General features: G+C 37.3%; 1 protein-coding gene across 3 annotated transcripts; it reads left to right on the forward strand.

Moving 5' to 3' along the window:
* Positions 1-373: 373 nt before the first annotated feature.
* CDC5 (cell division cycle 5) lies at positions 374-14,200 on the forward strand. 3 transcript variants are annotated; one of them, XM_022303542.2, is made up of 5 exons: positions 374-600; positions 682-968; positions 1,695-3,422; positions 6,412-6,693; positions 13,037-14,200. In XM_022303542.2, exons 2-5 carry the CDS (start codon positions 792-794, stop codon positions 13,949-13,951), a joined length of 3,102 nt encoding a protein of 1,033 aa, XP_022159234.1. In that variant the 5' UTR covers positions 374-600; positions 682-791; the 3' UTR covers positions 13,952-14,200. The 3 variants fall into 3 exon arrangements, with proteins under 3 accessions (XP_022159234.1, XP_022159233.1, XP_087981518.1); XM_022303541.2 differs by having other exon boundaries at positions 685-968; XM_088125392.1 differs by lacking the exon at positions 374-600 and having other exon boundaries at positions 830-968; positions 1,655-3,422.
* Positions 14,201-14,527: the final 327 nt, after the last annotated feature.

Genomic DNA, 14,527 nt, shown 5'->3' on the forward strand with positions numbered 1-14,527 from the left:
TATTTAGATTTAAATACTATTTTGGTTCTTATACTTTTGGTCTCGGTTTCATTTTGGTCTTTGTTCTTTAAATTCTTGTTCATTTTAATACTTAAAAAAAACCATTTTGGTCCCTATATTTTTAAAAAATGACAATTTTGGTTCCTATTTTTATTGATCACCGTGGAAACTCTTTAATGCAAATTTATGGATATATTTAAAAAATATTTACCAAGATATATGTCTGCTGAGTTATGCTCGCTTTTATCATTTAAATCATTAATTTAATAATATATCAGAAGGGAGTAGAGAGTTCTTTTTTTTTTTTTTTGAACAAATTAAATAAATAAGATTGGAACTAACCATACTTTAGGCCCGCCCAGTGGCCTTTTCGAAAATAATATACAACTCTCTGTTAACATTTTCTTCCCAATTCTCATCTCACTCTCTGCGCCATTTACAGACCTCCACCCTCCCCTCTCGCCGCCTCTCTCCCTCTCGCCGCGATCTCCCGTTTCCCGTTCGTCTCTCGCCGGCGCCGGCGCCGCCGCTCTGCTTCTCGAGCTCGCCGCTCGCAGCTCGCCGCCGCCTCTCTCACTCGCCTCCCCCAACCCTCTCTCGGTAAGTAATCTTCATTTGTCATTTTTCTCCACTCATTATGATGGCGTGGCTTATGAGAGGGCCCTTTTATTCGTTTTGTAGCAGTTTCTTGTCTTTCCACTGCGACTTCTTCTTCGTCTGTCTGTCTCCTGCAAAACCCTAGTGTCCCTAGACCGTAGAGTGAAGAGGGTAAATCTAAAAAGCTAGGAAAAATGAGGATTATGATCAAAGGTGGTGTGTGGAAGAACACGGAGGATGAGATCCTTAAAGCTGCGGTTATGAAATATGGAAAAAACCAGTGGGCTCGAATCTCGTCGCTTCTCGTTCGGAAATCTGCCAAGCAGTGCAAAGCTCGATGGTATGAGTGGCTTGACCCCTCCATTAAAAAGGTGCTTTTCTTTCTCCCTTTCACTGGCTTCTTAATTTTGCATTTTTTTCTTCTTCTTGTTTTTGTAACTGAGTACTGGAAAGGGGAGGGGGCGGTGTGGGAAAATAGTTTCGGTCTTATTTTGGTTCGGATTAAATGGTTAAAACTTGGGAAATCTATATTAGCAGTGATTTAGGTTAAAAAAAGACAGATGAGATGATAATCCATGCCTTTCAGGAAGAGTGCTGAGTGGTGGTAACTAGTGAAACTATCTAGTGCCATGCATTTAGGATATTCAAGAATGGAAGAGTCTCGCAGAATTGGTTTCCATATTTTCCTTTGGTCTTTCTGTTGACGTTGTTAAAGGGAGCAGAAAAAGGTAAGTGGATAAGAGAATTTCGAAGGGAAAGAAGATTATTCACCTGGTGGGGGAAGAGCGTGCCTTTCTCATGGAATGATAGTGATAATTATGTTAATGCTTGATATTTGGAAATTATTTTTAGATTAGTTGGGTTCTGTGTTTTGAAGCTTAGTATAGTTTGTTATCTACTTTTCCAGTATTTATCATTCAATTGTCAAGTGAACATGTTTTCTTCCCTAATTTTCTTTCCATGTCAGAATATTTGTAATCGATGCTCTCCATTTTTGTGCTTTCATCTCCCTAGTGTTGCAATCTGGAAAGTCACCTCAATTTCTTTGTTGTGGTAGGTTCTTTGGACTGACCATTTGATTTCCATGATTACTATAGACTGAGTGGACAAGAGAGGAGGATGAGAAACTACTCCATCTTGCTAAACTCATGCCAACCCAGTGGAGAACTATTGCACCAATTGTCGGGCGTACTCCATCCCAATGCCTCGAGCGGTACGAGAAACTCCTTGATGCTGCTTGTGTTAAGGATGAGAATTACGAACCAGGAGATGACCCAAGAAAATTGCGTCCGGGAGAAATTGACCCAAACCCAGAATCAAAGCCTGCACGTCCTGATCCTGTTGACATGGATGAAGATGAGAAGGAAATGCTTTCCGAAGCACGAGCAAGGTTAGCAAATACTAGGGGAAAGAAGGCAAAAAGAAAAGCCAGAGAGAAACAGCTGGAAGAAGCAAGAAGGCTTGCTTCACTTCAAAAAAGGAGAGAGCTTAAAGCTGCAGGGATTGACACTCGACATCGGAAGAGAAAGAGAAAAGGAATAGATTACAATGCAGAAATTCCTTTTGAGAAAAGGCCTCCTCCAGGTTTTTTTGATGTTAGTGAGGAAGATAGACCAGTGGAACAGCCCAAGTTTCCAACAACAATTGAAGAACTTGAAGGCAAAAGAAGGATTGACGTAGAAGCTCAATTAAGGAAGCAAGATATTGCAAAGAATAAAATTGCTCAGAGACAAGATGCTCCATCAGCTGTACTGCAAGCAAATAAGCTAAATGATCCAGAAATGGTGAGGAAAAGATCTAAACTCATGCTTCCTGCACCCCAAATTTCAGACCATGAATTGGAGGAAATTGCAAAGATGGGATATGCCAGTGATCTTCTTGCTGGTAATGAGGAGCTTGCAGAAGGAAGTGGTGCTACACGAGCTCTTCTTGCTAGTTATGCACAGACACCACGTCAAGGAATGACACCTTTTCGAACTCCACAAAGGACGCCGGCTGGGAAGGGTGATGCTATAATGATGGAAGCCGAAAATCTTGCTAGGCTGAGAGAATCTCAGACTCCATTATTGGGAGGAGAGAATCCGGAGCTGCATCCTTCAGATTTTTCAGGGGTTACCCCAAGGAAAAAGGAGATTCAAACACCAAATCCTATGCTGACACCCTCAGCAACTCCTGGTGGTGTTGGTCTCACTCCTCGAACTGGCATGACACCAGCGAGGGGCGATGCTTATTCATTTGGTATGACTCCAAAAGGAACACCTATTAGGGATGAGCTACATATCAATGAAGATATGGATGTGCTTGATAGTGCAAAACTTGAGTCTCAAAGGCAAGCTGATTTGAGGAGAAATCTTCGCTTAGGACTAGGCAGCCTTCCGCAGCCTAAAAATGAGTACCAGGTAGTTATGCAACCAATTCCGGAAGACAAAGAAGAACCAGAGGAGATGATTGAAGAGGATATGTCTGACAGGATTGCTAGAGAACGGGCTGAAGAAGAAGCAAGGCAGCAAGCATTACTTAGGAAAAGATCAAAAGTGCTACAGAGGGAGCTTCCTCGGCCTCCTACTGCTTCTTTGGAACTTATTAGAAATTCTTTGATGAGAGCTGATGGAGACAAGAGTTCATTTGTTCCACCTACCCCTATTGAGCAGGCTGATGAAATAATAAGAAAGGAACTTCTTGCTTTATTGGAGCATGATAATGCGAAGTACCCAATTGATGAGAAGATCAACAAGGAGAAAAAGAAAGGTTCCAAGCGCATTGGAAATGGACCTGCTGCTGCTATCCCCACAATAGAAGATTTTGAAGAAAATGAGATGGAAGAGGTACGTACAATCTTCCTAACCATTGTTAAATGTTCAACTTGCACTTTTCTTATCATTGTTGCTTGTTTAGAGAAACCAATTTTGTGTCATTTTTTGACTATTATTATTATTATTATTATTATTTTATACAAGGAACTTGCTTTATTGGAGGTATTTTCTTTTAGATCTAAAATTTGATCTGGTATTCTTCATACATAAACTTGAATTTATGTTTTTCTTTTGTGGGCAAAAAACCTGTGGAAGACAAGGTTACCATTGCACATGGTTCTTATGAGAACAATGTTCCTTTGATCCCTATTATTTATGGTCATGCCATTGGGTTAGCTACTTTTCTTGTACCATTGGATTCTGCTTATCGGTTTTAGCACTTCGTTTAGTATTTTTACACTACTTTTATTGTACCATTGGATTCTGTTTATTGGTTTTAGCACTTCCTTTAGTATTTTTACCCAAGTGTGTCCAATAGTAGGATGAAGAGCAGAAGTTCCTATTAGAATTTGGGAGGCAGGTTTGGATGACAGGGTGATTTTGATTTTAAAAGGTGTAGGAAGCTAAGGAGGAAAGGGGACAAATCTGAGCACACATTTGTTGTGCTAGTGTTGGTTCTAGTGATGGTGGTAGTTGCCAGTTGCAGCTGCTGGGTGTTTAGACTTTTGGCCTCGGTGTATTCAAGAGTACCAAGATGAGCAGTATAATTTGTTTTATGGCTTGTTTGGTTCTCGGGCATTATTTCATGGATATGGATATTAAATATGGGAGATATAAATGTCTATTATTAAATTATTAAATGGATTTTCAGGAGAATACTATCTCTGAGGATTTTTTTTGAGATACCATCTGAGAAAATTGTTTTTTGTTTAGCAGTACTTTTCATGGAAAAATTATTTAATTAAAAAATAGGTATTAAACAGTTAAGTGTTAATTAATTGTTTAACATTAATAATTAATCAAAGTTGTTTTTATTAATATACAGTATGTTTATTATTTGGTTAATTTATTAAAGAATAAAAATTTTAAAACTGATATTAAAATATTAACTAAAGTCTAATTAAGTTTAACTTGCATGGAATGGAATTATTATTAATTAATTAAAATATTAATTTTAACTAGAGAGGGAGAGGAAACACAGGTGTAGGTCTAAACAAATTGATTATTTACAACATGAAAGTTAACTAATTAATTATGTAGTAAAAATTTGGTCAGGCATAATGAATATTGAATTTTAGATTAGCTCATTCTCTATTATTCATCCCTTAGAAATCCCATCTATATGTTTTTAACATATAATCTGGATAATTATATCCTAGGTTTCTTTACTTCTCTTTTTTTTCCCCAACAATAAACAAAGATCTTTCATTGATGTAATGAAAAAAAAAATGCTCAAAGATACAAACTCCCTAGCAGAAGGAAGAACAAACTATCCAGGTCTATGAAAGCACTCCTAGGTTTTAAATGCTAACTTAACTTTTTATAAATGATCAAACATTTTACCAGAAAGGAAATTTATAGTGCTTATGCATTTATAAGCTTTAATAATAAGTTCGATGTTTTTCACTCTCAAAATTTATTATTTTTCCATATATTTCTTTTTATGTCCAACAATATTTTCAAAGTAAATAGCAAGGGGCTTAGATGGAATGGATTCAAACCATGATGGTCACCTATCTAGGATTTAATATCTTACAAGTTACCTAGGCAACCAAATGTAGTAGGGTCGGACGGTTCTCTCGTGAGATTAGTCGAGGTGCGCGCAAGTTGGCCCAGACACTCACGGATATCCCAAAAAAAAAAAAGGATGAAAGGCATAAAAGATAGAACGTCTTAGTTTAAGATATATTTACAAGTATTGACCGTTTGTTTACCATGCCTAACAAGTGTTTATTTTGTTGGTGTTAAGGCATTAGTGTATGGGTTGTGGTATGAAAGAAAACAAGTGTTTATTTTGTATTTAAATTATTCAACAAGTGTCCAATATGCGTATGTATCTATTGTTTTTAACAAGTATTTGACATCATGTCCAGTCCAACAAGCATCGAAGTTGAAGTATTGGAGTGTCCAATGTGTTAAACATGGACACATTGCTCAAGTTGAAGTGTTTGATTTATAGGATGATATGACTCTTTTTTGAATTATGTTCTCTGTGGCTCTATGTTGGTGTAAATGCAAAACTCCTTTTCTGACAATAGCCTTATGTTACTTTTGGTCAGATAGATGTCCTTTTTGTCACTCCATTGAGTTCATCTTCTTTTAAAAAAATTTATAGGTTAATAAGTTGCTTAGGGTTATTGCAATATACTAATATGCATGGGGTCATAGTATACCATGATTCAAAACTATATGTACTTGTAGTAAGGTCTTCCATGCTTGTTATCTTATCTCATCTTCTTTATTATTGTCCATGTTGGAGTCAATTAAGACATTGTCTGCAGCCTTGAAATTTCCTTTTATTTAAAAGAATCCTGAAGCATAGGGTGGATTTTACATTTTTACTCCAGTCTGCATTGCAAGATAAAGGTCTGCAATGCAAATATGGGCATTCGATTTAACATCCTTTGTTGTGATGGGTTATGTCTCACATTATTTCCATTGAAAGCTCTCATGCAAGGTTTTTGTCGTGTTATGCACCTTTGTGTTGGGCTGGTAGCATCTTAAAGGATTTCCCTATTCCTACGTGTTGTCTATAAATTGTAAGAAGTTAATGACATAAGGTAGCAACTGTTAGATTCTGTTCTTCTCGTTCACAGAGGTACAGAGGTTTATGGTTAACGAAAGAGTCGCTCTTATTTATTTTGAACATTTTTTTTTCTTTGGTTCCATGAAGGGGAACCTTGAGTTGTTACTGAACTTTTATATGAAAACCTTGTGTGTGCATTTCATGGATTCTTACTTTCCTAATATAGCGAAGGAATTTCCTTCCATTTATCTGATGTTTTCATTTCCCTTTATTTATTTGTACATGAACCTTTACTAATTAGGTTCTTTGAAACAGGCTGATCATTTGATAAAGCAAGAGGCGCAGTATATCTGTGTTGCAATGGGGCATGAAATTGAATCGTTAGATGAATTTGTGGAAGCTCACAAAACCTGCTTGAATGATCTTATGTACTTCCCCACTAGAAATGCTTATGGACTTTCCAGTGTTGCTGGAAACCTCGAGAAACTAGCTGCCCTGCAGGATGAATTTGAGTATGTTAAAAAGAAAATGGACGATGATACTGAGAAGGCTGTGCGGCTTGAGAAGAAGGTTAAAGTACTCACACATGGCTATGAGGTATAGTATTGTTGAACTTATCGCGTTCATGGTATTGTTTTGTTTGGTCTAATTCTTTATCTTGTTCTCTATTTATTGTTGATATTTTTGTCCGTGCTGGAAAATAATTTCTGTTAGAAAATGGCAGATATGCTTTATGGAGACTAATATATCTTGGCCTTTTGTTCCATATTCATAATCTGAACCTTGTTGCTGGACAACTTGCACTCAAATTTGCATTCATTTTAAGAACGTCAGTGTTTTGAATATTTTTTGAATCCCTCTTTTGTAAATATTTCAATGTCATGCCCTGATAGATTCTAAATCCTATGTCATTATGCCTTATAATATATTTATATATTGGGAACGAACTTTTGTTTGTATCAAATAAGATGGGAAATTGTAACAATCTAACTAGCCAAAAAAAGACTAGGTTTTGACTTTTGAATGCTGGATTGAGAAACCACCGGGGATTAGAGGAAAACTCTATTTTGTAAAATAAAAATGGCAAGACACTACGCATTTTTTATTGAGAACCAAATGGAGGCAGCAAAATGAATTCAATCCAAATGTATTGATATTTCTGTTTTTTACTTAATAGTTTCTTCTTTCATTCGGCTTCCAGATCTCTCATAATATGGTCAATAGGAAATAGAGTCAAAAGGGACTGTGTTTAGAAGTAGTGAAATATGAGCAATGTTTTCAATCTCCCTTGAGGTGAGGCTGCAGTAACTGAGTAAAGTAAGCCTTATGCCAAATAAAAAGAGGCTTATGCCTCTGATGATAGGGAAGCCTCTACTTGTATACCTTTGAGGCTTAATAGGCGTAAGCCTCAACAATATAGAATACATAGTTATGCAACTGACTTGAAGAGATGGAATTTGGCATGAAAAATTGGTGTTCACTCTCCCATTTCTTTATTTGTCTTGTGTTTCTATCCATATGGGTTAATTAAGTACTAGATGTTTATGGTTATAGATTCATGAAAGGCCAATATAATTTGGTTAAACGTGATGAAAGCAGCCCTTTGGGAATACGGAAGAAAGAAATGAGTCTTTAATGACAAAGGTAGAGAGATTGGAATGAAACAATAGAAATAGCTGAAATTCGACCCTTCTGTTTTTCCTTACATACTTTTTGGAGTTATTCCCCAAACGTAATTGGTACTGATTGGGGGGCATTTTTGTGAAGTATAGTGGGTAGCTTAGTTATGATCTAGTTGGGCTCTCGTTTGGCATCATGCTAACTCTTGTTTGGATCCTTTTTGTTGTACTTTTCAACAAACCAATGAAAAGTGTTTCATGTTTCTCATACAGCTTATGATCTAAGTTTTCTACTAAGATATTGAAACCATAATTAATCTTTAAAAAGTTGCATATCTCCTTTAGAAGTTGCTTGTCTCCTTTTCTCATAAGCTATAATCCAATTCTCCATTTATTGTCATAGCCTCCTTGATGTAATTACTAACCCATTAGTTTTATTAGTTATTAGTTAAAGGCTGAAGTTAGTTGGTTAGCTGTTTTTAGTTAGTTGGTTGGCTGTTATTAGTTAGTTCTTGTTAAATGTCTTTAGCCCTCTTCTATAAAAGGGGCTGCTGTCTTCATTTGTTAGTAGTTTTTTCAATCAATAAAATTCTCTCATTTGGTTTACACCAAATTGGTATCAGAGCATCCCGATTTTCTGGGTTGTATGGCGGAAAAGAAGTCGATCAACATTTGTGACTCTTCTCTCGTCAAAAAAGAAGTGGAGCAAGCCTCCATTCTCTCGCCACGATCATCAACCGCACGCTTGCTATCGGTTGAAGGAAAGGTGAAAACCATCCAGCAGGATGTCGGCGAGATTAAACAAATTTTGGAGATCATCCATGACAAGCTCGAAGCAATGAGAGTACAGCAAGCTACGGTTAGAACTCCTCAAAATTCTGCAAGATTGGATCAAGAAATGTGGATGGAGGATCAAAGGACTAATTACCTGCCGGAGAGGTACTATACACCAAGAAGAGTCCAAGAAGTCAATCGGAGACCAAGAAACCTCCAAGAACAGCACCTTGTGCAGCCTAGAAGGTATCAAGATTATGTTCTTGAACCAAGAATGCTCCAAGAATCGAGAGCTGTCCGGCAAGACTTCAACCAAAATCTTGGAGTTTGTACGCCAAGAAGGTACCAAGAAGGTTCAAGCAACAATGTTGGAGTTTGTACAAATTTTAACAAATTAGTTTCATACAAGACCGAGGTATTTTGCCACCAAACTCCAAACAACAGCCATGAAATTTTTCTTTCTTCTTTTCCAAAACTCCCAACTGGAAAAAAAAACCCAAGTGATACCTTAACCAAGATGGAAAGATTTCGCCACCAAAAGAGTGGAGACACTTCAAATGATTTCATAAGACCAACAAAAATTTCAGAGGATGCAAGAGGTAACTCAATTTTGCCTCAAGTTGATGCCTTCAATGTTGATTTCAAAAATTCTGGAATCCAAAACTCTTCTCAGATTGAGGCAATTGAACAAGAGGATGAGTTTTTTCTTAAGTTTGAAAATTATTTCGAGGAGGAAGATGAGGTTGATAAAGAATTGATAGGAAGATATGATGATTCTACTTTTTCTTTGGCTACATTGTTCTTTGAAGTTGAAATGCAAGAAATTAACCGGCACAATTCCTTAATTTCTCAAAAAGGCTTACAAATTGAACAAGAAAATGAGAAGGAGAAAGATGAGGAACAAACTACAAAGTTTTTCCACCATGATAGACCTCAAGAAAGCAAAATCAATGGGTTCTGGGTTCAAGATTCTGATTTTTCCAGCAAAGAAGAAGAATTTTGCTGTGGATTTGTAGATTATTTCGATGATATTGAAGATGATTCTCATAGGAGTGCAAAGATTGAAGGAGATGAAAGAAGCTTGAAGCAAGAATATACCACAAAGTCTTTCCTTCACAGAAGGCTTCAAGAATGTAGACATGAGAAGGTGTATTTTTGTTTGGATGAGTTAAAAAGGGCATTTTCAATTGGAGTATTTTTGAACCACAAGAAAAGACAAAATTCCATTTTAAAGATTGTTCACAACCTTCTAACTCCACTGCATTTAAACTCGAGGACGAGTTTTCTTTTAAGAGGGAAGGAAACTGATGTAATTACTAACCCATTAGTTTTATTAGTTATTAGTTAAAGGCTGAAGTTAGTTGGTTAGCTGTTTTTAGTTAGTTGGTTGGCTGTTATTAGTTAGTTCTTGTTAAATGTCTTTAGCCCTCTTCTATAAAAGGGGCTGCTGTCTTCATTTGTTAGTAGTTTTTTCAATCAATAAAATTCTCTCTCATTTGGTTTACACCACTCCTCATCTTATAAGTTCTCCATTTTTCTCATTATCCCCTTTTCTCGTGTTTGTGGATGATGTTCTTAGTATATTGATGGGTAAAGGGGTGGAGAAGGTGTATTAAGGAGAGAGTCATGTCTTTCATCTCTAATTTGTGGACGACAATAGACAATTAAGAACATGTTTGAAGTTCGGGAGGAGTGTTTGAAACAAATTCATTGAGGTTGAAGGTGAATTTGGAGGGATCAGTGGTGTCTGGGGGGTAAATATGGAGGCTGGTTGAATAAGGAGATTGTTGATCTTGTTGGGTGCGAAATGGAAGAGTTACCAGTTACATGTCTAGTTATAGGCTACCAGTTATCCATGTGTATCAGATGAAGAGGACAACAGAAAGAGGGAGGTGCTAGAATACTAGTCTATCAGCTAGCTGGGGCCCACTTGTAACTAGATGATGCAACTTAGGAGAGTAGGGAATGTAAGTTGGATGTGGGGATCCAAGGGAGTATGCCCTTTTCAGTTGTGAAATAATTTTGGAGGATGGGGAACTCTGATCTTCCTCAAGGAATGTACCCCACTGTTGTTAATGAAAAAGATGAAAGTATTATCTCGGTATGCCTTTTGGGGATAATTGTAGGGAATGGATTTTTGGAGAAATGTTGAGGAAAGGGTGGCAAATTCCAAAAAATGTAGTTGAGGAATTAGTTGTGTTGGGTTTTTGCTTCGGATATCAAGGACATCTTGCTTAAGTTGTTTTGGCGTCTGGTATTTCCTCCCAAGGCTGGTCTTCCGTGGGTTAACGCCTCTAAAGCTATCCTATATGAGCTGGCATGAAAGAAATTTTAGGATTTTTAGGGCAAAAGGTTTTCAGCATCCGAATGGTTCAATATTGCCAAATTTAAAGCTTCTCACTGGTGTTCTCTCTCAGCCCTCATTGGAAATTACTCTCTGTCTCTCATCAACGCCAACTTGGGAGCTTTCATTTTCTCCTCTTAATTGTTATTCATTATGGTCTTTGCTTTGTTTTAATGTTTTCTTCACTCTTTCAAGAGTTTGTTTCTTTCAACCATTTTTGTTCCTTTTCATTCCTCGATGAAAAGTTCTGTTTTTTTTTTCATTTGTGTGGGGGGCGGGGGTGGTTGGTGGACAGCGAGTCATAAATAAAGAGATGGGGGTTGGTAATTTAGGAAAAAAGAATATTGCTTTGTTGCGTACAAGTGGTTGTGAAGGTTCCTAAAGAGGCCTTTGGAGTTGTGGAATCATGTTACTCAAGGTATTTATGGACAAGAAGAGGGTGGTCGGTTCCAAAATTCAAGAAGTATGGAAGGAGTGACAGTCCTTGGAGTTATGTATCAAAACTAATACTGCCATTCCAAGAAAATATTAAGTTCATGGTGGTTTGAAGTGCGATGGTGATGTTTTGGGAGGATACATGGTTGGTTGACCAACTATTACGTTGAAATTTCCTAACCTTTTTGCAGTGGCTGAACTAAATGATGGTTAAGTGGAAAGGTGTAGGAAAATGTAACAAAATCCTTGACGACCTTGACTAGAAGAAACTTATGAGTTACGAGATGAGGAGGCCAAGGAGTTTGGATTTATAGGGTATTTCGAAGGATGTGGTGATTGAAAGGGAGGAAGATTCAATTTGGGCTTTATAGGGTATCTAATAGGGGATTCAATTTATAAAATCATGTTTTGGACATCTTTGCAACTATTCATCTTTATTTATACTTTTTCAAGTTGCCAGCAGAAAGTTTAATTTTCTTCTATACCCCGTGTCTTCCAGATTGACAGGAAAAAAATTATTTAAAAGTGAAAACTTTCTCAAATCCACCTGATTTTAGTTAGATTTTTGACGTTCAGCCACAAAGTCCTGGGACTACTTCACCTCTTCAGTAGGCCTCTAAAAGAAAATGAAATTGTTGATTGGTTGGACTTATCTCATAGACTATTGTTATCGAAGCCTTCCCATACTAAAGGCAGATGGCAGTGCCTTGGAGACTCAACAAAAAAGTTTTTTTGTCATATCCATAATCCATTTTCAAAACCCACGATAGTCACCTACCTTAGGAATTAATTTCTATGTGTTTCTTGACACCAAATGTTGTAGGGTTAAGCGGCTGCCTCGTGAGATTAGTCAAGGTGTACTTAAATTGGCCTGAACATTAACAGATCATGTTCAACAAACCCACCCAAATCCAAATCGATGAGGATCAGCACCACTCATTATACGAGAATTTGCAGGGACAAATACCCTAAGATCAGTTTTTTTTTGGGAGATTAGCCACCCTTCAGTCAAACTCATGACAGGTTACGAAGGGAGAGTCCCTTCTTAGTCATCTTACCGAATTGCTGTCATATGTGTCTAGCCTAAGCCGAAACCAGGGCTATCTTTTTATAATATGTGCCTTTGCTATGAATTTTTTTGAACAGAATCAGATTTCTGTTCGGTTTGTGCCTTCCCTTCATGCAAACTCAAAGATCTTGCTTCACTCGGCATTGGTGTCTCGTACCTTCAAAAAGGAGGATGGGAATTCAATAGATTCTATGATTGAATTTTGTTATTAGCTCTGGGACGGTGTAACCATTCAATGATCTCACGTTGTAGTCCAGTTATGCGCTCACCTTTTTGTATTTCATTCATCAATAAAATTGAAGTTTATTAAAAAAGACAAATGTATTTATTATTATTATTCTTTTTGTGTGATTGCAGCTAGAATTTGTTGGATTTTTAATGAAAGAAATTTATGATTCTTGGGTCTTTGGTCAACCAAATCTGATTGAAATGCTTTTTGCCTAGGTTTTAAATGGGAAAAGCTAAAATTATCTGGATGAGTGCAGTTAGAAGCATTTATTTGGACTATTTGTTAGAAAGAAATAGTAGGAATTATATTTACAAATTATGAGATTAGGGAGAGGTTTTAGACTTGACTAAGTTTCATTGTCTAAATAAAAATTTTGAGTTTTTAAATACTTTTGCCGGGACAGCTTTGTAGCTTTTGTTCGGTGGGAATTTGTTAAACTCAAAAATCTAGTTTATTTGTTAACGTTTCAGACACGGGCGAAAACGAGCCTTTGGCCGCAAATTGAGGTGACGTTCAAGCAGATCGACACTGCAGCAACGGAGCTGGAGTGCTTTGAAGCTCTTCAAAAGCAAGAGCTATTAGCTGCTTCACACAGGATTAGTGGTATCTGGGAGGAGGTTCACAAACAAAAAGAGCTGGAAAGAACTCTGCAGCTACGTTACGGTAACCTTTTGGCAGACTTGGAAAAGATGCAAAAAGTCATGGACGAGCACAAGGCACGGGCACTAAAGGAAGAAGAAATAGCAGCAGCGAATCGTGCTCTTCAGTTGGCTGCGGTCGAGGCCGAGGCTGAGGCTAATCAAACCATTGGAGTAAATGTTGAAAGTTCTGAAGCCGTGTCTGCATTAGCAGTTGATCATGAAAATTCTATGCCTGTTACCTCATCTCCTAATGAAATAATGGGTGAACAACCGAACTCGTCTGAAGGACAGGGACATGAACATGGCACTTCTAGTGCTATGGATATTGGTTTGGAGAAAGAGAATGCAGCGGTGAGCTCGGATATTGGCTTATCTGATAACAAACCCACTCCCGCCACAGAGAACACATCATTCCAAGACAATGGTTTCGAAAATTCTGATCAAAGTCACACTGGTGATGTTCCTTCTCAAGAACTCTCGGCCCCTCCTGCAAATGGCACTCCAGAAGTAACCACTGTGGTCGAAAATAAGATCACTGATGATTTGGTTCATGGAGTAGCTATCGAAAATGCCGAGATTGTTGAGGGAGTCAAAGATGTCGAAAATCAGCTGCCTGTGATTGAATCTGGAAGCTCAGATGTGAATTCGACTCATTCAGATTCCGCTGTGCCTGCATTTTCTAATGAGGATGGCCCTGCCACTAACGATGATGTGGAAATCCCGCGGGTGGCATCAAATGACTAGATGATAGACGATTCGGACTGTTTTGCAGCTTGTTTTTCTGGTGGGATGAGAGAGAGGGAGGATGAGTGAGAGTTAATTCCATGAAATAGTGTAAGCAAATGATTTTAACGTAAAAAGAGAAGCTGGGGTTGAGATTGTCTGAAACAACCCCTTATGATGAAGCACACACCAGTTTGTATTGCTTTCTTTTTGTAGCATTTTCTTCACTAAAGCTTAATATTTATGGGTATCGATGACATTTCACTAGTATTGGATATTTTAATCTCTATCTTATTTGCCTTTATTTTATTTATTACATCGGGAATTTAGATTTAGCCTTAAAATTTGGTGCTTGAACTTCTATGGTCCGTTTGATACCCATTTCTGTTTTTGGTTTTTGGTTTTTCTTGTTTTTAGTTTTTGGTTTTCTGTTTTAAAAACAAGAACCATGATCATTTTTGGTTTTTTGTTTTTAAAAAATAGAAAACCAAACATGTTGGGTAATCATTTTAGTTTTTTGTTTTTAAAAAGTTAGAAAATTGAAAATATATATTTGAGAGAAAATTCTATGTAGAGTAGAGATGACAATAGTGTGGG

This window comes from Momordica charantia (assembly GCF_013281855.1).
Source record: "Momordica charantia cultivar OHB3-1 chromosome 6 unlocalized genomic scaffold, Mcharantia_2.0 BLBB01000006.1, whole genome shotgun sequence".
Taxonomy (NCBI): domain Eukaryota; kingdom Viridiplantae; phylum Streptophyta; class Magnoliopsida; order Cucurbitales; family Cucurbitaceae; genus Momordica; species Momordica charantia.